The sequence below is a fragment of the Corvus cornix genome, chromosome 2, assembly GCF_000738735.6.
Source record: "Corvus cornix cornix isolate S_Up_H32 chromosome 2, ASM73873v5, whole genome shotgun sequence".
Classification (NCBI taxonomy): domain Eukaryota; kingdom Metazoa; phylum Chordata; class Aves; order Passeriformes; family Corvidae; genus Corvus; species Corvus cornix.
The window spans coordinates 78,439,803-78,457,948 of record NC_046333.1 but is presented as its reverse complement, the minus strand read 5'-3'; the positions used below and the strand labels follow the sequence as shown (position 1 = coordinate 78,457,948).

The 18,146-nt window shown below is 37.5% G+C and overlaps 1 protein-coding gene across 2 annotated transcripts in view; it reads right to left on the bottom strand.

Moving 5' to 3' along the window:
* RETREG1 (reticulophagy regulator 1) overlaps positions 1-18,146 on the bottom strand; it is a 65,755-nt gene that overhangs the window by 14,351 nt on the left and 33,258 nt on the right. The window contains exons 1-2 of one of the 2 annotated variants that reach the window (XM_010400184.3): positions 10,260-10,458; positions 375-501 (exon numbers count right to left, since the gene is read on the bottom strand). In XM_010400184.3, coding sequence (XP_010398486.1) covers positions 375-501; positions 10,260-10,294 — 162 coding nt within the window. In that variant the 5' untranslated portion in view covers positions 10,295-10,458. Of the gene's footprint in view, positions 1-374; positions 502-10,259; positions 10,459-18,146 lie in introns of those variants that run through there. The other variant, XM_039549064.1, reaches the window with a different exon arrangement.

Sequence of the window (18,146 nt, the reverse complement as noted above, 5' to 3'; positions counted from 1 at the left end):
TTATTTGTGAAAAAACCCCATGTTTATGTCTAAGAATAGGCCTATTTACTTCTTCGCTTTTTCAAGTCTTTATTAAATTGTGATGTTTTAGATTTCCTTTAAAAAGTCCATGGAATAACCAGTGAAGTTCCAACAGCTGTAAGGGGATGGACTGTATTGCTGTAAACTTCATTGTGAACAGCTTTTCTCACTGACTACCTACCCATATTCTTCAAAGCAAAAAAAAAAAGTTAGCAGAAACTCATGACTGAAGGCATCAGAATGCACATTTTCTTTTCTTTTTTTTTTTTGCTTGCTCACCTGTTGTTTTATAAATATATCTCACCTTTTTATTAAATAATATAGAACTGTTAATCTTACTGGGGAGTGCTTACCTTGCCAGGGTTTTGTTCCTTAAAGTGGGACATTTCTTGAAGAAATACAAATAAATTCATCAGTGCGTCTGAAATGCACTGATTTATTCTGGGTCTGTAGTCTTGACTGGAATCGGTGACCTTCCAGCTGAGTAAAACAAACAAAAATACCCAACTTTGTTTACAGCTCATATGAAATTTGAAACTGATTGAAAACACCATGTTGTAAAGCCACTGCCTCTGGCAATGCAATGGCTGCTGATATGCTAGAGACACATGTGCTTGTTTCTACGTATTTTATACTAAGCTAATTCAATATTTTTAACTAAAAAAAAATCTGTTCAGTAGTAGCAGTTTTCAGTCCATACAAAAATTACTGCTTATTCATTCTGGTCATATGAAGACATTGAGTTCAAGGCACAGTTGTCATCTAAATCAAGAAACTGACCTCAAATTTGTTTTTTAATATTATTTTTTCTTTAAAAAATATAACACAGTACTTTTCATTGCCACCAGATGGCCATACATATTAATAAATTTCATTTTATGCATATAATCCTTGTGCTTTTTCTTTTCTATTTTTTATCTTGTTCTGCAAACTATGATGATGAAATTGCTACCCAACCTAGAAAAAAAGAAATTGCTCTTGAAGTCTTGCTGTTTACATTCATTTTCCTACTGAATTTTAGTTTTTCTATTGTATTGAAAGGACTGTTTCTAAAGTTTATCTTATGACTGTTCAGTAACTTTAATAAAATAATACCCTCCAAAAAGAACCTGTACCAAAGAATTTGCTGACAACCATGAGAAAGCATATGTGTCTATCACATTTGGGGCTGATCAGTGCATCCAATACTGAGCTTAAATGGTTACATCATATACCTTGGTGGACTAAACAAAACATCTACAAGGAAGCTGTTTTATGAAACAACAAATAATAATAAAGACATACACAGGCCAGTCAATGCCAAATCAAACTGGTACAAAGAATGGACGAAGCCCTGTGCAAACGCTGAGAATCTGAAGTAAATTCCACCCCAGCTTTAGTGAGTTACCTTTCACATAATGCACTGCTGAGTACAGACAGCGTCGATCGCAGTGAATGCAAGCCAGCCATGAGCAACTCTGGTCATTTTACCGACATATAAAACCCATTGCATGTTTAATCCATCACTGCCTTAATAGTCAACATTTTGTCACAGGTGGATTGAATTACAAGATAAATAAAAATTACATTATGAAAAAATGACTGTACAAGGGTCGATGCACAGCCATAAGGGGACACACAGACGGTCACATCAAACTCCCGACTCCTATCAGTTACACCGTCTCCGCAGTCTCATTTTTGTAAAAAAGCACAATTTCGGTCAAATATGCGCCGCGGAGACCCTTGCCTGCCTCCCGGCTCTCCTCGTCCGCCACGAGGTGGTGGCACAGCCCTGCGGGGACCAGCCAGGGACGGGAGAGGCGCGGGGGACACAGCCACACTGCCCGGAGGTGACACAGCCACACTGCCCGGAGGGGACCGCGACCCGCAGGAAGCGGCGGCATCAGCCACGGGGTAGGGCTCATTGAAGTCCAAACCCCAGAACTGGTGCCCTGCTCCTGACTGCATTATAGGGTTTATAGTGTTGCAGTGGTGTGATTTCCTCTTACATTACAACACAGTCAGGGTGCAGGGTTTTTTCCTCCCCTTTGAAAAAAAAACCAAAAAACAATGAACTATATAAAACAGTGCACCTGAAATACATAGGATAAGAGTCCCCTGTCTTGGGCTGGGTGACTTTCGCAATTTCCCAGCCATGCAAGGCACCGAATGCAGATATTTGCTCCTGACAGAGGATGTAAATAAAACCATAACATAACTCACAGAGATCACGGCAGGAACCCAGCTGGAGGGATGAGCAATGTTACACACAACTTTCTGTCTGCATACCACCCACAATAAAGATTTCAATTTCCATCATATCTGATAATTAGTGGCTTCAGAAGAGTATTACACAAGGGGTTTGGCCTATGGGAACTGCAATTTTTATGGATAGGCTACTCCCCCTAAAGAAACACTGCTTCCAGGTTTTGTAAACCATTCTACAGCACTAATAATAAACGCCTTAAGAGCTGCCCAATTATTCCAGTACTGAAAACTACTATTATGACAGTGTTCTGAATAAAAAAATCCTTTTACAGACTTTTATTCCTACCCTTTATTTAAAATTGTTGACAATCAAAGTAGAACTTTGTAGAAGCACAAAGCAAAAATGAACAGGCCTGATGCCTACTATCAAATTAGAGCTCTGAAATACCTAGGACAATTGTAGATACTCATTTTAATAATTTTAAGCTAATAGCAAAAACAGAGAGGGGAGTAAAGATGAAAGCATAAAGTACAATAAAAATGCAAACTATTTTCACATATGCTAACCACTAATATAGAGACAATATGGATTAAAGAGGAGACGTAACAAGGCACAATGGGATAGCCAGTAACAAATCAAAATAAAATGCATATTATGAAGAAGAAGTGCACATTTGCAGGGAAAGTTCTCTGGAGTTGCTTTGCTTGGTTGCTAGTGATGCTTTCTTTAGCCAAGCTGTTGAAAGCATGAGCTGCAGTGCAAAATAAAATATATTGCTATATGCTTTGGCCCTGTGGTCCACATGTGGTGCACGGACAAGAAGCAAGAAGAGTGGATGGTACAGGTGAAATTTCCTTCAAAACATTGCAAACCCACTACTGAGATCCACAAAAGAATACTTGGCAGTTGCTTCTAGGCCACAAGAAATCGTAAGACACCTTTGTCAGTTCTACAATAGCTACAATTTTCTATTTTACAAGGAACACCAGGGACTATTTTGAAGCCTTATTCTGATCTTAGGCAATTAGAGGTGTAACAAAGTCAGCTTGCTGATCTTCAGCGTGACAACCAGATGCACATGCTGCATCTTCTTGTTCACACCTCCCAACAACTACCAGCCGTGGTGATGTCTGTTCTTCCTGTCTTTTTACGCTGAGCCCACTTTAATGGTAGTGTTACCCACAGTCCAGAGAGTTGGAACAAGGGAGAAGCAACAGATCCTGGTGAAGGGGGAGTGAGAAAGAAAGGAGGTACATCATATAGTTGTATGTACAACATATAATGTATGTACACAAACACAGAGAGGTTATGTCATGGTCCTGTAAAAACAGAGATAACTATTACGTCTGCATTAGATCAAAAGGAAACAGGCACACAATGATGCATACTCCAGAGAAATTAATTTTCCAATGATCACATTTAAAGATAAAAAGGGAAAAAGAAGATACGTGAAGTGATGTAGATGATGAGAGTGGAGTGCCTGACTATGACATAAGTCAACCAAGAACACAAAAAGTATTTTAGCATAATATTAGTGGGGTTACTCACAATACCTTAATACATGACTTAAATGGGAACCCTACACTTCCTGCCAAAACAGCTTTAGGGACTGCTGTCCGGGTGCTCCTTTGGGGATAAGCAGCCAACTCTCTCTGAATACTTTCAAAGGCTTTTGTGGATAATTTAGAAAGAATAACATTTTATGCTCCCATCACTTATCCTTAGTTTGATATACAGTGCTACACTTCCATTCTAAAACTACTCTCAGTAAGGTTGAGGGTGTTCAGAAAAAATAAATTACTCACATCCTTCTGACTGCCTATTGCATCATTTCTATAACTGAGCAAATATATAAACTGTTGCCTAGTAATTGTAAAAAAAAACCTACCCAAAACACTCTGCCACCCAGACGCTTCCACTGATCACAGTCACAAACTCTGGCCAGAAGAGTCAGTGGCATTACATTCGCTAAAAATGACTGATGCTGTCATGCTCTCATTTTTGTAGCTAGACATCTGTTCAAGCAAAGCCCCATCACATTTCTCTCAGAAAGGTCAGCAGATCTCATGTTACTGGTTTAAAGATCTCTGCGTGATGTGCTGGATTTTTTTTTAATTATGTGTACACAGTTTTCTCTGTATCTTCATGCAGATAGGCTACTCAGAACTGCAGCAGTGAGAGAACACCATGATGTGCTGGATCGGAAGGACTGCACCCACATAAACATAGAGTTAGTAATTATAGAGCTTCTAAACCCTCTTAATTTCTCAACTGTAACCACACACATTTGAAGCCTGTGCCCTCTGTAATTTTCAGGGTAACTTAGAATGTAGTAGCCAAGGTGGAAGAACTGAAAGTTACAGTCCCAAAGATATGTAAATCAAAATATAGGTAATATGGCTATTTTGTAGTTTTAAAAAAAGTAATATCTAGAACGTATAGAATGGTGCAGCTGTAAGGGATCTGGATATCAAAGGACAAACAAGCAACCAGGAGTTCATCCTGAAACTTAACCAAGAGAAATGCAGTGTGCAAACTGTCAGCACACCCCAATCGAGCAGGTCTACCTTTTCAGGGCTTTCACATGTTTCTGCTGTAAGAAAGAAGTCACCACAGTGCAGAAGGGAGTGATTATAATGATACAGTTTTTCTCTGAAGCAAACATTTTATACCTGAAGACCTATACAAAAATGTAGGTTTTTGAAATATTTCTTCTAAATTGTTAAGGTACAGAGATAAAGAATTTAAAATAGTATCTAGACTAAAAAGGTTTGTGTAAAAAAAATTTTTTTTTACATATAAATTTCAGGAGGGCATATACTGAAAAGGAAAATAAACACCCCTTTCTCTTTCCAAAATATAAAATAGTGTTAAAAGAACATTTTACAGTTAAGTGCATTAAAGTACAAATGGCAAAACCTCTAAAATCTACTATTGAACTGTGGTGGAACACAATGCACTATTGATTAGCCTTACAAAAACACAATGTAACACATTTGTGAATGTTATGTGCACCATGTGGAAAGACAGAATGGCCAGCACCACTAAACTCACAGCACAGCATCTTAATGACCTATGTGGCTAATTTTAAAGGTGACTATGTAGCACTCTGCTCTATCCTGTGCCACTTTTGGATCATATGCAATCGTTAAGTATACTAAAATAATTATATGTGTGTCATGTGGCCATGACCAAGTCAATAAGACCTGCTATTTAAATGAATCACTGGGACACCATGTAAAATCCTCCTCGCTTCAAAGACTTCCGCAAAAAAATGCTGTGTCACTGAAAGAAAAAGCAAAACCAGGAAGCATCCACAAATACACTCCATTCTTAGACTTCAGGGAGAATCTTCATCTACAACATTTTTGCTACAAATATTATAAAGCTTTTCTAACAGAAATATCTCCAGCTTGTAGATATCCATATGCACCTTATTTCCCATTGCTAATCCACATGAGCCGCACAGATTTAGGCTCACTAACATGCAGTACTGTGGATAACATCCTTTAACTGATCACATTTGACCATCCCTTCAATGCCGAGACTTTGGCACCCTTGGAATCTCTAAGATATACAGACAGATCTTGTTTTTAAAATGAAGCTGGAGAATGTAGCTATCAGCCTTAAAGAGTAGCTAACATTTCCCAATCTAAAAAACTCCTTTAATTACCACACCTCCAGTAGTTCAAATACATAGTTTGTAAGAGCGAAATGAATTAATACTATGCAACATTGCTTCTCCAACTTTTAAAGTGTTTTCTTCCTGGCCTCATCCATCCTCATCTGACACTTCAATTTTGTGCTTTTTCTTAACAGTGGTTCAGTCCTATTTGCTGTTCCTGTTTTTTTGGTTTTTTTTTTTTTCCAAGGGAAGGTGTGGAATAAAAAGCTGAAAAAAGACCTTACTTCACAGCTTTCAGTAACATGCATCCCCCCTTTTATTTCCTGACCAAGATGATTTTTTTTTTTTTTTTTAATATTACTGTACAAGAAATATGTTTAAGTCATCAGCATTTGTTGAGGCTGGATGTGCCTTTTTCAATGGACTGCACAGCAGACTGGTCAGGCCACGTGACTTTCAACAAAACATCATATAAGCAACCTTTCATCCCGGACTCTATATCCTCCTTGCACAGTGTGTTGAACTAAAGCCATAACTGTATTTCTTCTCTTCAACTGACGGGAACATTTCATCACTGGTGTCCTGCTAAACAGTATCAATCCTATAAATGAAGGTAGTTTTTTTGCTTATATTACTAGTCAAGAACAAAGTTTTCTGAAAATGAAAGCAAACCTATTCTTTTAAAGATACACTGAAGGGTTCTGCAAAGAGATAGGGGAATTCATCTAGTCCAACAGATTACTTAAAAAAAAGAAAATGACCCATTACTAACAGGATTTTATTCTGGAAAGCATGTGTTCACCTCTTCTATTCATGCACAATACATCAGTCATCTTATGAAGTCTTAATAAGGAGCTGCATTGTATTTCTTTAGCTGACCAAACACAAACTGGTTAATTCCTGCTTTTTTTGAAGGTGATTCCAGTATACAAGTGCCTCAACACAGCAGATAGTATTAGATGTCACTTTTTGCTGAATATTCTGCTAAAACACAAAAATACACTCCACCTAAATTGGGGCATTTCATTGTTGAACTCCTCTTGACAGACTCTGGTGAGCAGACTGGTAGGCCAGCTATCACAGGAAACCCCTCCTCCGACCTGCAGTCGTTCCTCCAGCTCCCCTGAGGAGAACACCAGCTACTACTGCAGTTCCAGGTCATTCAAAGCATGATCTGACAGTCAAGTGCCATTAGTCCAAACTCATGACTTAGTCATTAAGTGTAGATTTTTAAAAACATCTCTTTACATGAAACCAGAGTGTTTCAGTGCCATGTAAATACTATCATTGACTTGCTTTCTATTCAGCAAAGACTATAATGCTATTTACAATGGGCTGTTGTCCTTTTACCAAGACGGTACAAGGCCTGGGATCTTTCAGGTCAGGTTCCCATGTTAACAGACACTGGTTACACAAAAGAGACATTTTTGCTCAGAAAAGTAAGGAAACTCCTTCCTAAGCAACAAGACCATAAAGTTCCATTTGCAGAACTTTAAACAGATCTGCCCAGCTTTTGGAAGAAAGTCTTTTGGATTTATTTTTCTCTTGCAATGACAACTCTTTTAGTCCTTTTTCACAAAATCAATTAATTTTCCTCCTTTCCAGCCTCCACATTCTTCAGCTGGGATATTCCTAGTTCAAGGCCTTTCAAAGTCAAACAACTAGGAAAGATGAGCTGAGTATTCCCTGAAGTGCAGAGCAGCTGCACAAAAAAAAAAAAAAGGGAAAACTGGATTTTCAACTGGATTTTCAAAAAGAGTATTTTTTAAAAATTACTTTCTGTGTTACCTAACAAGATGGGTGTAACTTTTTCTGTGCAAAACTTCATTTTGACTCTTTTCCATGGTTTTAATGTATTTTGTACAGGTAGGTTTTCACTTAGTACTCTGATGCATTACTTAGAATTCCTAAAGCCATGTGCTTCCACCACTTCAGGACTGATATTCACAGTAACTTTTATACATTCTTGACTATTATGAGATCCCTCACAAATTGTCAATTAAAAAAAAAAAAAAAAGATTATACTGTGTTACACCAAACCAGTAGTGGACCTGATGATAAAGAATTACTGAGGAAAAGTATCTCCTTATGCTAAATTGTTTTCAATCCTCTACCTGTGGCCACACATTTCCTCACTGTTCTTCATCTGTTACTGTCCATGATCATGTGCCAAAACAAAACAGAAGATACGAGTGGGTACGTGCTCTTCACAACTCTTAGCTTTTTGGCTAGCCTTACTAAGATGTATTTGTGCATCCGTTCCTTCGCTTATTCTTCATTTAAATTCACAGTATGACTAACAGACTCTTGACCAATGCCACATATTTAATTATGAGGTAACAACGTTCATGAAATACACTTGTGACACAATATTACATCTTTTCTGAAGTAGGACATGAACTCAAGAAGAGAGAGGATGTAAGAAGTATATGCATCTGAGAAGGGCCTACGAAGAGGGCAGTGCACTGAAACTAATCAGGGATCAAAGCTCATTCTACACCTTCTACAAAAGTACTACTGCTCTCCTTTTTTAAATACATACAAGCTGAAGCTTTGATCAGTGTGCCCTTAAAATTACACCATTATCTGTGAATTTACATTTCAATTTCTTCTTTTGCAATTCTAAGATTAATTGCTCCTGTACAGGTCCCATAGCTCCTTCCCTCTTGTTTAACTTGGACCAAAATATTCTGACCTCCACCAAACCTCATTAGCACTCCTTTAGCAATGTTCTCCAGTTATATCCTATTTGTTATGACCAAGACAAAAAGGCAAATTAATTTCAGGAAAAAAACTGGAACCTTTTGATTAAACTACTTTCTCAAACCTTTTTGCTCAATAGCAAAGACATAAAGGGATGAGGGATGAGCATCAGGGTCAGTTAATTTAATGGTAGCTTCAAAAATGATAAATGGGCAGAGCAGGCTCTGTTATGCTTTCCAGGTTACTGCTTTAGAAAAGCTCATCCTTTTTCTTCCAAATCCAAAACAAAAGCCCCCAAATTTGATAGAAAAAGAGGTCTTAGAGCCTTGGGTGTCATTTCTTCTGTTTAGCTGCCAAAGTTTGCTGCAAGCCTTTATAGAGAAAGAATTGTGAACAAAATAAATTAGATACTATTACAAAGCTGAAAACTTTTTTGAAGGAGTCACACATATTTCAGTTTTTCTTTACTGAAAAATAAAGAACTGAACGAAGTGGAAACCTCACTAAACATTTCTTAAAGAATAGCAATTAACACTTTGGTGGTTATCAGCAACAAGTCAACATTTCCTTAAGAGAAGAAAAAATGCTCCCTGCAACTACAATTAATTGCAATCTATGCCATATATATAGGGCACAACCCAGATATCCTTGCAAACGGAAATGTGTAGGTGACCCCACCCCTGCAGAGACCCAATTATGCCCTTGGGGATCCATTCACCCATGCCCATCCAGTTAGGGGGCAGTGCTTGAATATGCTGCTCTACCACAACCAGAATTATCTCCCGTATTTCACCTCAAACATACTGGAAAAACATCCACATAAATGTTCAGATTTAACTAGAAGAAATCAAATCCAAAGCCATAATGAAATGCTCACTCCTGATCCTTGTAATTGCTTAATTTCTTGAATTTGTCTCTATATTCTGGCATTTTGTTCACTAACTTCTAAAAAGAAAAAAAGAATCTACTTCTATATACATGACAAATGCTCCTTTTACAACATCAAGTATTTAATTAACACCATTTTGGAGCCAACATTTTGGTTAGCATCAAGACTATGGAAAAACCGTGTGGACTTTAAAAAATCTAGATTATAAATTCTGTCATAGTCAAACATCAATAATATCTACTTTTCAAATATCTATTTTAAAAAGTATTTGGCTAAATTTAATTAGTGCATTTCTTTCATAGGATGTGCTAGATCATATTTCAGAAAATGGTATTTTTTAAATTGTTACCAAGTTTTAGATCTAATTACTTTTTTTTTGTCCTGACTGTTGGTTATATCAGCTAATTAAAATAAAAGCTGAACTCCAGAAAGACAGGCATACCACAAAGGGACACAGTGCCCCATCTCACACAAATGAGTTAGGCTTCTCTCAGGAACATGGCTCCAACTCAACTATTTCCATGCCTGACATTTTGAGGCTTTGAAAGGAAAAGGGACCAGGTAGAAACCACATAGTATTTTCTTTCCTTCTGCTTCAGTTTAACAAGTACCTCAGAGCTGTTCTATTTACCCTCTATCAGACATTAAAACTGACACTTCCCTCCTCAGAAGGTTAGCATTAGAGGCAAAGCCCTCAAGAAGCAGAAGATTAGTTACAATGCAGAGAAAACTGATCTCAGGCTGAGCACACAGGAGTACACACAGATTAATTACATGAAGCCTCAGTCCTTCCTGCACTGCACAGGAGGGCCAGCACAAGCAAAGTACAGTACCTGTCATCTTGTCCCAGATCCTCACTGTCTGGCATTTCAGATGTGAAAGGGAATTCTCTCTCTCTACCAACCTAGATAATCCAGGACACGATCTTCTAGTCTGTTTTGTGTTTTAGGAGCCACCGGCCAGGCACCTGTGCTGCTCACTGCCAGGAAGAATGCTCCTTGCTCAGAGGGCAAATGTTTACAAGACATCCTAAGTGCTGCTGGTCTTGAATGAAGTTCAGATCGGTCGGCTTTGATTGGCCGTGGCTATAAATAAACAAGTCGTGACTCACCTCACACACTATGACAGGGTGTTTAGTAGCAAGCACAGACAAAAGCCAAACAGTTTGTTTTCCTTCTGGTCATGTGAGGGAGAATCACCACCCACTTAGTACATTTTATTTTTCTGTTTCCACTGAAAATCTTCCTCAACATCTCCCATTTTTATCAGGTGTAAGCAGCAACAAAAACGATGAGAAGCTAAATAACTTTAATAAAGTGACAGGCTTGAAAATATGAGAGCAAAGAGTTTACTCTTAACTACAACAAATCCTTTTTTACTCCCTACAAAGTGTCAGTCACAAGCTGCCAGAAGAAGCCAAATTATTCTCCAATGACGAAATTTACAGATGAAAAAAATCCACACAAACTTAGCAATTCTTTTAAATAAGGACTAGGAAGACAAGTTTTCTATAATGATTAACTGAATTGCTTTTAAGTTCTGATTCCAAGCTCATCTGCCATAAACAATCTTGAACAGGAATACCAGAACACTGTGCTGGCAAAGTCCTCAAAAACTAAAATATGCTGGTAGGAGGAGGCTTTCTGCCAAAATACTTTGATTGCCTCTGTGAAGGTGAATTGAATATGGATTTCCTCCTATGGTTTTTCTTCCTACTGCTGCATGCATGACAAGGATTCTGTCACTCCAGTTACACCAGCTACGTCTCTATTAATTTTGAACACCCCCGCAACCTTATCTGTGCTGGTGAAGCTTTGTAACACAGTCCAAGACTCCAAGGATCCCGTCTGTGTGTCGTTCAGCACAGTGCTCAGCACTGCTCCTTCACATGGTTTCCTTCAGTCGCTGAACAGGTTGACCTGTTGTTCTTAAAATGTTTTCAAATCCACATTACATCCAGAGATCTTCACATAAGAAATCTATTTTTCTGTGAAGGAACCAAGCAAGATTTATACCTGCCTGCCCTGCATGAGACAGTAAGAATTGTCCTGGGGATGTCACATGTTAAAAATAAATTAAAAAAAAAAAAAAAAAAAAAGGAGAGCAGGACAACATGGCAGAGATGCCATGTATCTTTGATTTGCTAAGCTATATATGGTGCATTGTGAGTAATACATAATTTCTTGGAAAACTGCTTAAATTTCAGAACGACAAAGGATTCTACCCTTTCTTCTTTTCTTCGTATAAATTTCTTTGAAAGGACTAGTAAGATCTAAAAAAATGGGAGTAAAGTCCTCTGACTAAATTATGCAATACAATATATAATTAGGCATTAATAAGTGTCCCGCCTACAACTGAGACTTTCCGTGGTCACCAATACTGGCATATTCCAATGTAGTAATCTTTTTCTTTTCTTTCCTTTTCTTTTTTCTTTTCTTACTTCTGATAGTTAGAGGTGAAATAATTAAGAGTTTAATTTCTTCAAGCTTACCCTGAAACAATAGAGCTGCTAAATTCAAAAATCTTAATTAATGAAATGACTCTGTGTAACAGTTTCATCTTCAGATCAACGGTGTGATGTCTTCTAATTAGGAAAAGAAGCAAAAGAAATAACTGAAATCTGCAAACATGTAGGAGCATCATTCAAAATTTAAATGTAGCATCAAAAATGAAAGCAAACAAAATTGAATCCCCTATGTAACTTGGGCTGCTTTAGTTTCCATGCACTGCAATATACTCTTACACAACCACATACATTTACTATGTAAAACGCCTTTTTACAAAATATTCCATTTTAAAGCATTTGAGGATCACACTCAGAAGCTGAAAAGCTTTCAGTATCATGTCTATCCCTGTATTTCAGCCTTGGAACTTGATGTATTCCAAACTCAAGTGAAGCTTTGGACTGTTCCTTTCTTTGTCACACTCTACACAGAGCTTATTGCTACAGCAGAAAAACTGTTTACTTTTACAATTCCTTACAACTCTTCCCAGCCCTCACTGAGGTAAGGAGGATAATATCACCTTATTTACTTATTCATAAGCAAGACCTGAAAAAGATTAGGTTCAAAACTGTCTACTAAATGAGTACCTATCTAAAATGTCAAGGACCTGTTAGCTTGGAATTAGAGCATATATAAAACACTTCAGAACTCAAAGACTAGTTTCTACAGGTATCATTGCTCACCACTTCTGAAAATCATACTTGAGAACAGCATGAGTGCATAATTAGTGGAACTGCAATTGCACTGAAGTATTTTGCTTGGTATCACAAAGAAGACTATCTAGAAAATTCCATCTCATTTTTTTGATCATTCTAAATTCTTCTGCGTCCAAGGGAATTAGAATTTGTATTGGCCCATCTGGAGGTTTCCAGCAGATCAGGTTCCAGATTATTTCACAGCTGCATGAGATAGAATGACCTCTCCAAGAACACTTTGGTGGAACAGCAGCAGGTGAACAGAAGTACTGTACTGAATCAGGCCAAAGGGCTTTGGCATCTTCTCCTGTGTCCAAAAGGAACAGCCAAGGAAAAAACACATTGCTGCCTTCTACATATAGTCCTCCAGACTCCAACTTGTGGAGGTTTGAGCCAGCAGTGATGCCTGTTTTTTAGCTCTGAGTGGATTTCCATCCTATGATAACACCTATAACATCTTGTGGCAAGGACATCTGCAGCTTAACTGCGTAATGTTTGGGAACAAAAATCCAGCCTACCCCCACCCAATATTGTTTGCTCTGATCTAGCCACTTCAACTGGTTTCCAAGAAGTTTTATATTGGAACAGGCAGATGACAGTTAACTCTCTTTAGCTTTTCACAGTGATTTATTGTTTTTTGCAGACCATTATTGTTTGGGTTTTTTTGATAGGACTGCAAAATTGAAAGATGAAGCTGTTTAGAAAAGAGGTTTCCATTTTTTAAGATTGCTAAAAATTAGTTTTAAATTTTTCCAATATAAAAAACTCAAAGTGACTAGAAATGACAGAACTGAGGAAGGAAAGTCTTTTCCTACCCATGTTACTTTTCAAGGAGATTCTTATTTCCTTGCTTAGCTGCAGCTAAGCACTGCATTAACTGCACTGGACTTGAGTCACTCTCCTCTGTCCTTCTAAGTTCCTTCTTGCCACTTTTGAGGCCTCAACTCACATGACTAATCTGTGTTTCTCTGAGCAACTTCTTTGTTTGAGCTGCTATATTCCAGCCTTGCCATGTCTCTCTCACTTCTCACATGCAGTATTGTCTGAAATTTTCCCTCCCATTGGCTCTGTTGCTTATTCAACAGAAAGAACAACCCCTTCTACCTCACAGTGAATTCCTCCCCCTTGTGCTATTACTTTTGAAAGGAACATGGAAGCCCTTGGTTTTGTAATCAAGAGGAAAAAGATTCTATCTACAATGTCCTCCTGTTGGTCAGCTCATTCAGCTTTAAAAGCCCTATTTTGTTCACCTGTTTCATGCATGTAAGCTCTTGCATGCCCTCAAACATCTTCACTGTTCTTCTGCAAACTCTTCCTGGGTTTACCATAACCAATTTAAGGTGGGAGACACCAGAAATACAGTTATTCCCAGTGAGAGCATACTATTATTTACACATTTTGACCTCTTTTCTAAGCTTTTCCTCATGGTCTGTTGGCCATCATTATGACATTTTTACACAGAGCTTTCCAGAGTACCCGATCTTCTTTATGTTATCTGGATAACTTTAATAACAAATTCTTCTTACTTCTGCTTGTACCCATTACCCTGGTTTCAGCTAAGCTGACCTCCTCTAGATCTTTCTGAAAACTTCCTTGAGAGCTGTTGAGTAACAGCTCTTTGCTGTCAGGTATGAAGACATCCCAAAAGATGTGCTGGCATGCAGATCAGATGCCAGCCTGACATACTGCTCGATCAGGGAATCTTACCAGTTTTGCTCTTGCTGAATACAAACTTGGACTGCATATGGATCATAATTATCAAGTGAATGGCCTTTCTCCCAAATGGTATGGACATCTATGCAAAATTTTTCTTTTACAGGTGGGCACTAAAGACTCTGGAAGTCTTCAGAAAAAGAAGGGAAATAAAGGCTATGTTCTTGCCAGAGACAAGGACGCAACCTCACAGCTAAAAGGATTGGAAATAGTGTCACATACACTGTTTTACACACTCAGATAGATACTGATGATGCTCGACGGTTTTAGGAGGTAGGTGGTGTGTCCCACCCAGGCTGCAAGCTTTCAAAGATTTTAGTCAGCCTGTGGCATGCTTTAGTGGGACAAGCAGCTCCAGAACTACTCACAACCACTGCTGCCTTCTATGTTTTTCCTCACCTAAAAGGAAACACTGTGCTTTCAATGTATAACCCTGTGTTAATTATTCAGATATGAATGAGTCTTACTTCCAATAATGTGAATGCAAAAATAATGAACTCCCTACTGTAAACTTAAAGACATCCTAAAAACCCTCGACTGACATTATTAAAAAAAAAAAAAATAAAAAAAAAATATATATATAAAATCACTCTCCCAAAAGAACATCTAGTTTAGTTTTTATTTCCAGAACGAATAGAAAATTCTAGCATTTCACTTATGGTAGATGGTTTGCACTGGTGTTATTTTCAGCAAAAGCATGGGTTTAAAAACTACCATCATTGTCAAAGAGATGCTTAGGATGAAGAGTAATGTGAAATGCCTTTTAATGCTATTGAAAAAAAATCATATTAATAATATACATTAAGTCCCCCCAAATGGACTATTTCCCCTCTTTTTCAATATGGGAAACTGAATAAACTGATCACGTTTGTGTGTGTGTGCAGGCATGTGTACAATTATATATTTATATGCACACACATGTGAAAGTATATGTTTTACCATATTTCATCAATTTCAAGGGCATGCCAAGTTTCCCATATTTTCAGCCAAAATTTGCTGAACGTTTCCTGTCCCAATTCTTTCTATGTAAAGCTGACTTCAAACTGCAAAAGCTTATTGTATCTACTTAACTTTGAGGTCTCTCCATACACTGTGAGATATACAGAGGAGGCTAGTTTTAAAAGAGAGGAAACCTTTCAGACAAGCATAAATGAAAAATCCTTCAACTGGACCTGCTGAACATGCTCAGTTCTTTGCTGGGGTATTATACCAGGTGTCACCACAAGCAGTAAAAAAGCTAAAAAAGATGAAGACACCTATTACACACAAAACATAGTCTGGTACTTAGCTGTACCAAGGTTCAGGATTGGCCAAAAAAAAAAAAAAAAGAAAAAAATTAAATCTTTCAACAGTCGACGACCAATAAAAGCAAACAAAAAAAAAGCACAGGAAAATTTTTCTCTCTTCATGGAATTCTGCATATTATGCAGTATTCTTATTTGTACCTGGATGAAATAATTAATTGTTAAACATTTTTAAGACCACAATCTGCATATTCAGAAAAAACACCCCAAACAAACAGCATTCTGTTTTGACAAATAAAGTAGTGCAACATTCAAAAAGCTAAACAAGATACCACATGCAAGAAATATTCACTGGGTAGAACAAAGCACATGAATATGTATTTTTAGAGAATCATTAAAAATTGCGTATGAAAGCAAACTGACTATCAACAGACACCAAAACCTGATTTGTATGAGCAACAGTGAATTGCCACTGTGAGGTTTTAGTGTTTCTCACAAAGCACGCATAATAATGCTCCATGGTGCATGACAGTATTTCCAAGTTTCAAACACAAGCAAAAAGAGGAGTTAAAGGAAGTAAGAAACATTTCAACTGCAGTTTAAAAAGCAGATTACTACATTTTAGTCACATGAAGATAGCAAATCTTGCTCTTTACAATATGACAGATCATGCTGGATTTGTGTGACAAACAGAGAGGAGCTGGAGACAGGAAGGTAGATCTTACCACTAAGGGTGAAAATCTCAACTGCTCTGTGACTTTTTCGCCACGGAATCAGCTATAAAAGAAAAAAAATATTTGGAGGGGAAAAAAAAAAGACTAAACAAAAAATCCAAACCCACCTAGCAATGATTTGAACCATTTCTAAAGATAACTATTTTTTCAAAATTTTCACGAAATCTTTTACTTACTGTTTCATGAAATTATTTCTTATACTACATTTTTACAAAGGTACTTCTGTACTAGCTCATCTCATGATCTGTAATTCAGTCAAGTCACATTAAAATGCTTTTTTTTTTTCCCTAGGCAAACATGCGACTCAAGATTCTGAAACCTGACCACCTCCCTGTCTCTTGGTTTGTAGCAATCTGAATCTGTTTCCTCTCACCAATGAATTTCTTTTCCCACTGACAAGAAGACGAACGATATGAAAGGCAGGACCATACAGCAAGATACTCAGACCACATACTGAGAGCACCTATGTCTAAAAGATTTTGCTGGTATGCTCACAGTTTGCTTAGATGACCCACCATTACTTCAATGCTGCAATCATCCTGAACATGAGGATAGGAGCCAGTTTTCCACCTAATCATGTAATTTATTCTTTGGTGCAATGTAAGAAAATCTCTCCAGAGAGGGATTAGCGCAATTGCAAGCCGTAACTAGATCCAAGTACAGGTCACCAGTTCTGAATTAGACTTTAGAAGCTTAAGGATGAATAACTGCAGGACTTCAAGTACATTATAATGTAAGCACAGCACACAGTTATATATCATTCATCATTTTCACTGACACCAACCCTATTCTTATGTCCCAGCACAAAGAGCCAATGTTTTGATTAATACTCAGAATTGCTAGCCAAACATTTTCATAGTAGGTATGATCCATTTTGATTTCCTAAGGTCCACAGCCTTTTTCAATGCCTGTATAGTGAAAGTGAGACAGATGACTAAATGACTGCTAATTTATCAACTTATTAACATCAACTTATCTATTTGTTTACTGTGCGACAAGAGATGAACTCTCCAGTGTTTAACATGTCTGATGGTAAAATTACAATCATATTCTCTCCCTTTAAAAAGAGCTTTTTTCATTAGAATTGTCTTTATTCAGTCTCACTGTGGTAGTTTATAAAACTGTGCAGCTGTGACAAAAGAAAGGATTATTAAATTGTCACTAACATGACTCAGTTTCAAGGCCATATTTTCACGTGATGGAGCAACTGGTAATCTCTATGCTACCTGTCAGTACTTTCCAACTCCAACACTTGTAACAGCAAGTTAGCAAATCTGATCTATTACAAGAAAAACAGTAACATGTATATTTATATAATCAAAGTTTAAAGTATTTACAAACTAAAATCAGGGAGAAAATATCAGCGTGCATGCCACTTTAGAAGGCACATATTTGTGTATGCTGATCAACCAGCTGGTTTAAAAAAAATACAGGAACCTGTCACCACAGTTCATATTACATTTTGACCTCACATTATAGCTCTGCCATAGCTGGAGAGAGAAAGCAGACATAAACTTCTTAAATGCTAACATCAAAACCTAAAGAAAATAGTTCTACATAGTGTCACTTGTGACAACATAGAAGGGTAAGATAGGTAATAATGCGAAGCAGAAATACACTATACAAAGCAACAGTATGTTTCACACAATGGCAATTCATACACATACACAATTACAAGCTGGGTAAGATGGTTACTTCTGAGTGCACTGATTAAAACAAAACCATCCTGAAGTGACAGGGTAAACCAATTTCTTCACCAAGTTTCTCTAAGTGAATACTTGTCAAACCTGACCATTCTCCTCTTTTAATATCTAGCCCTCTGTGAAACAT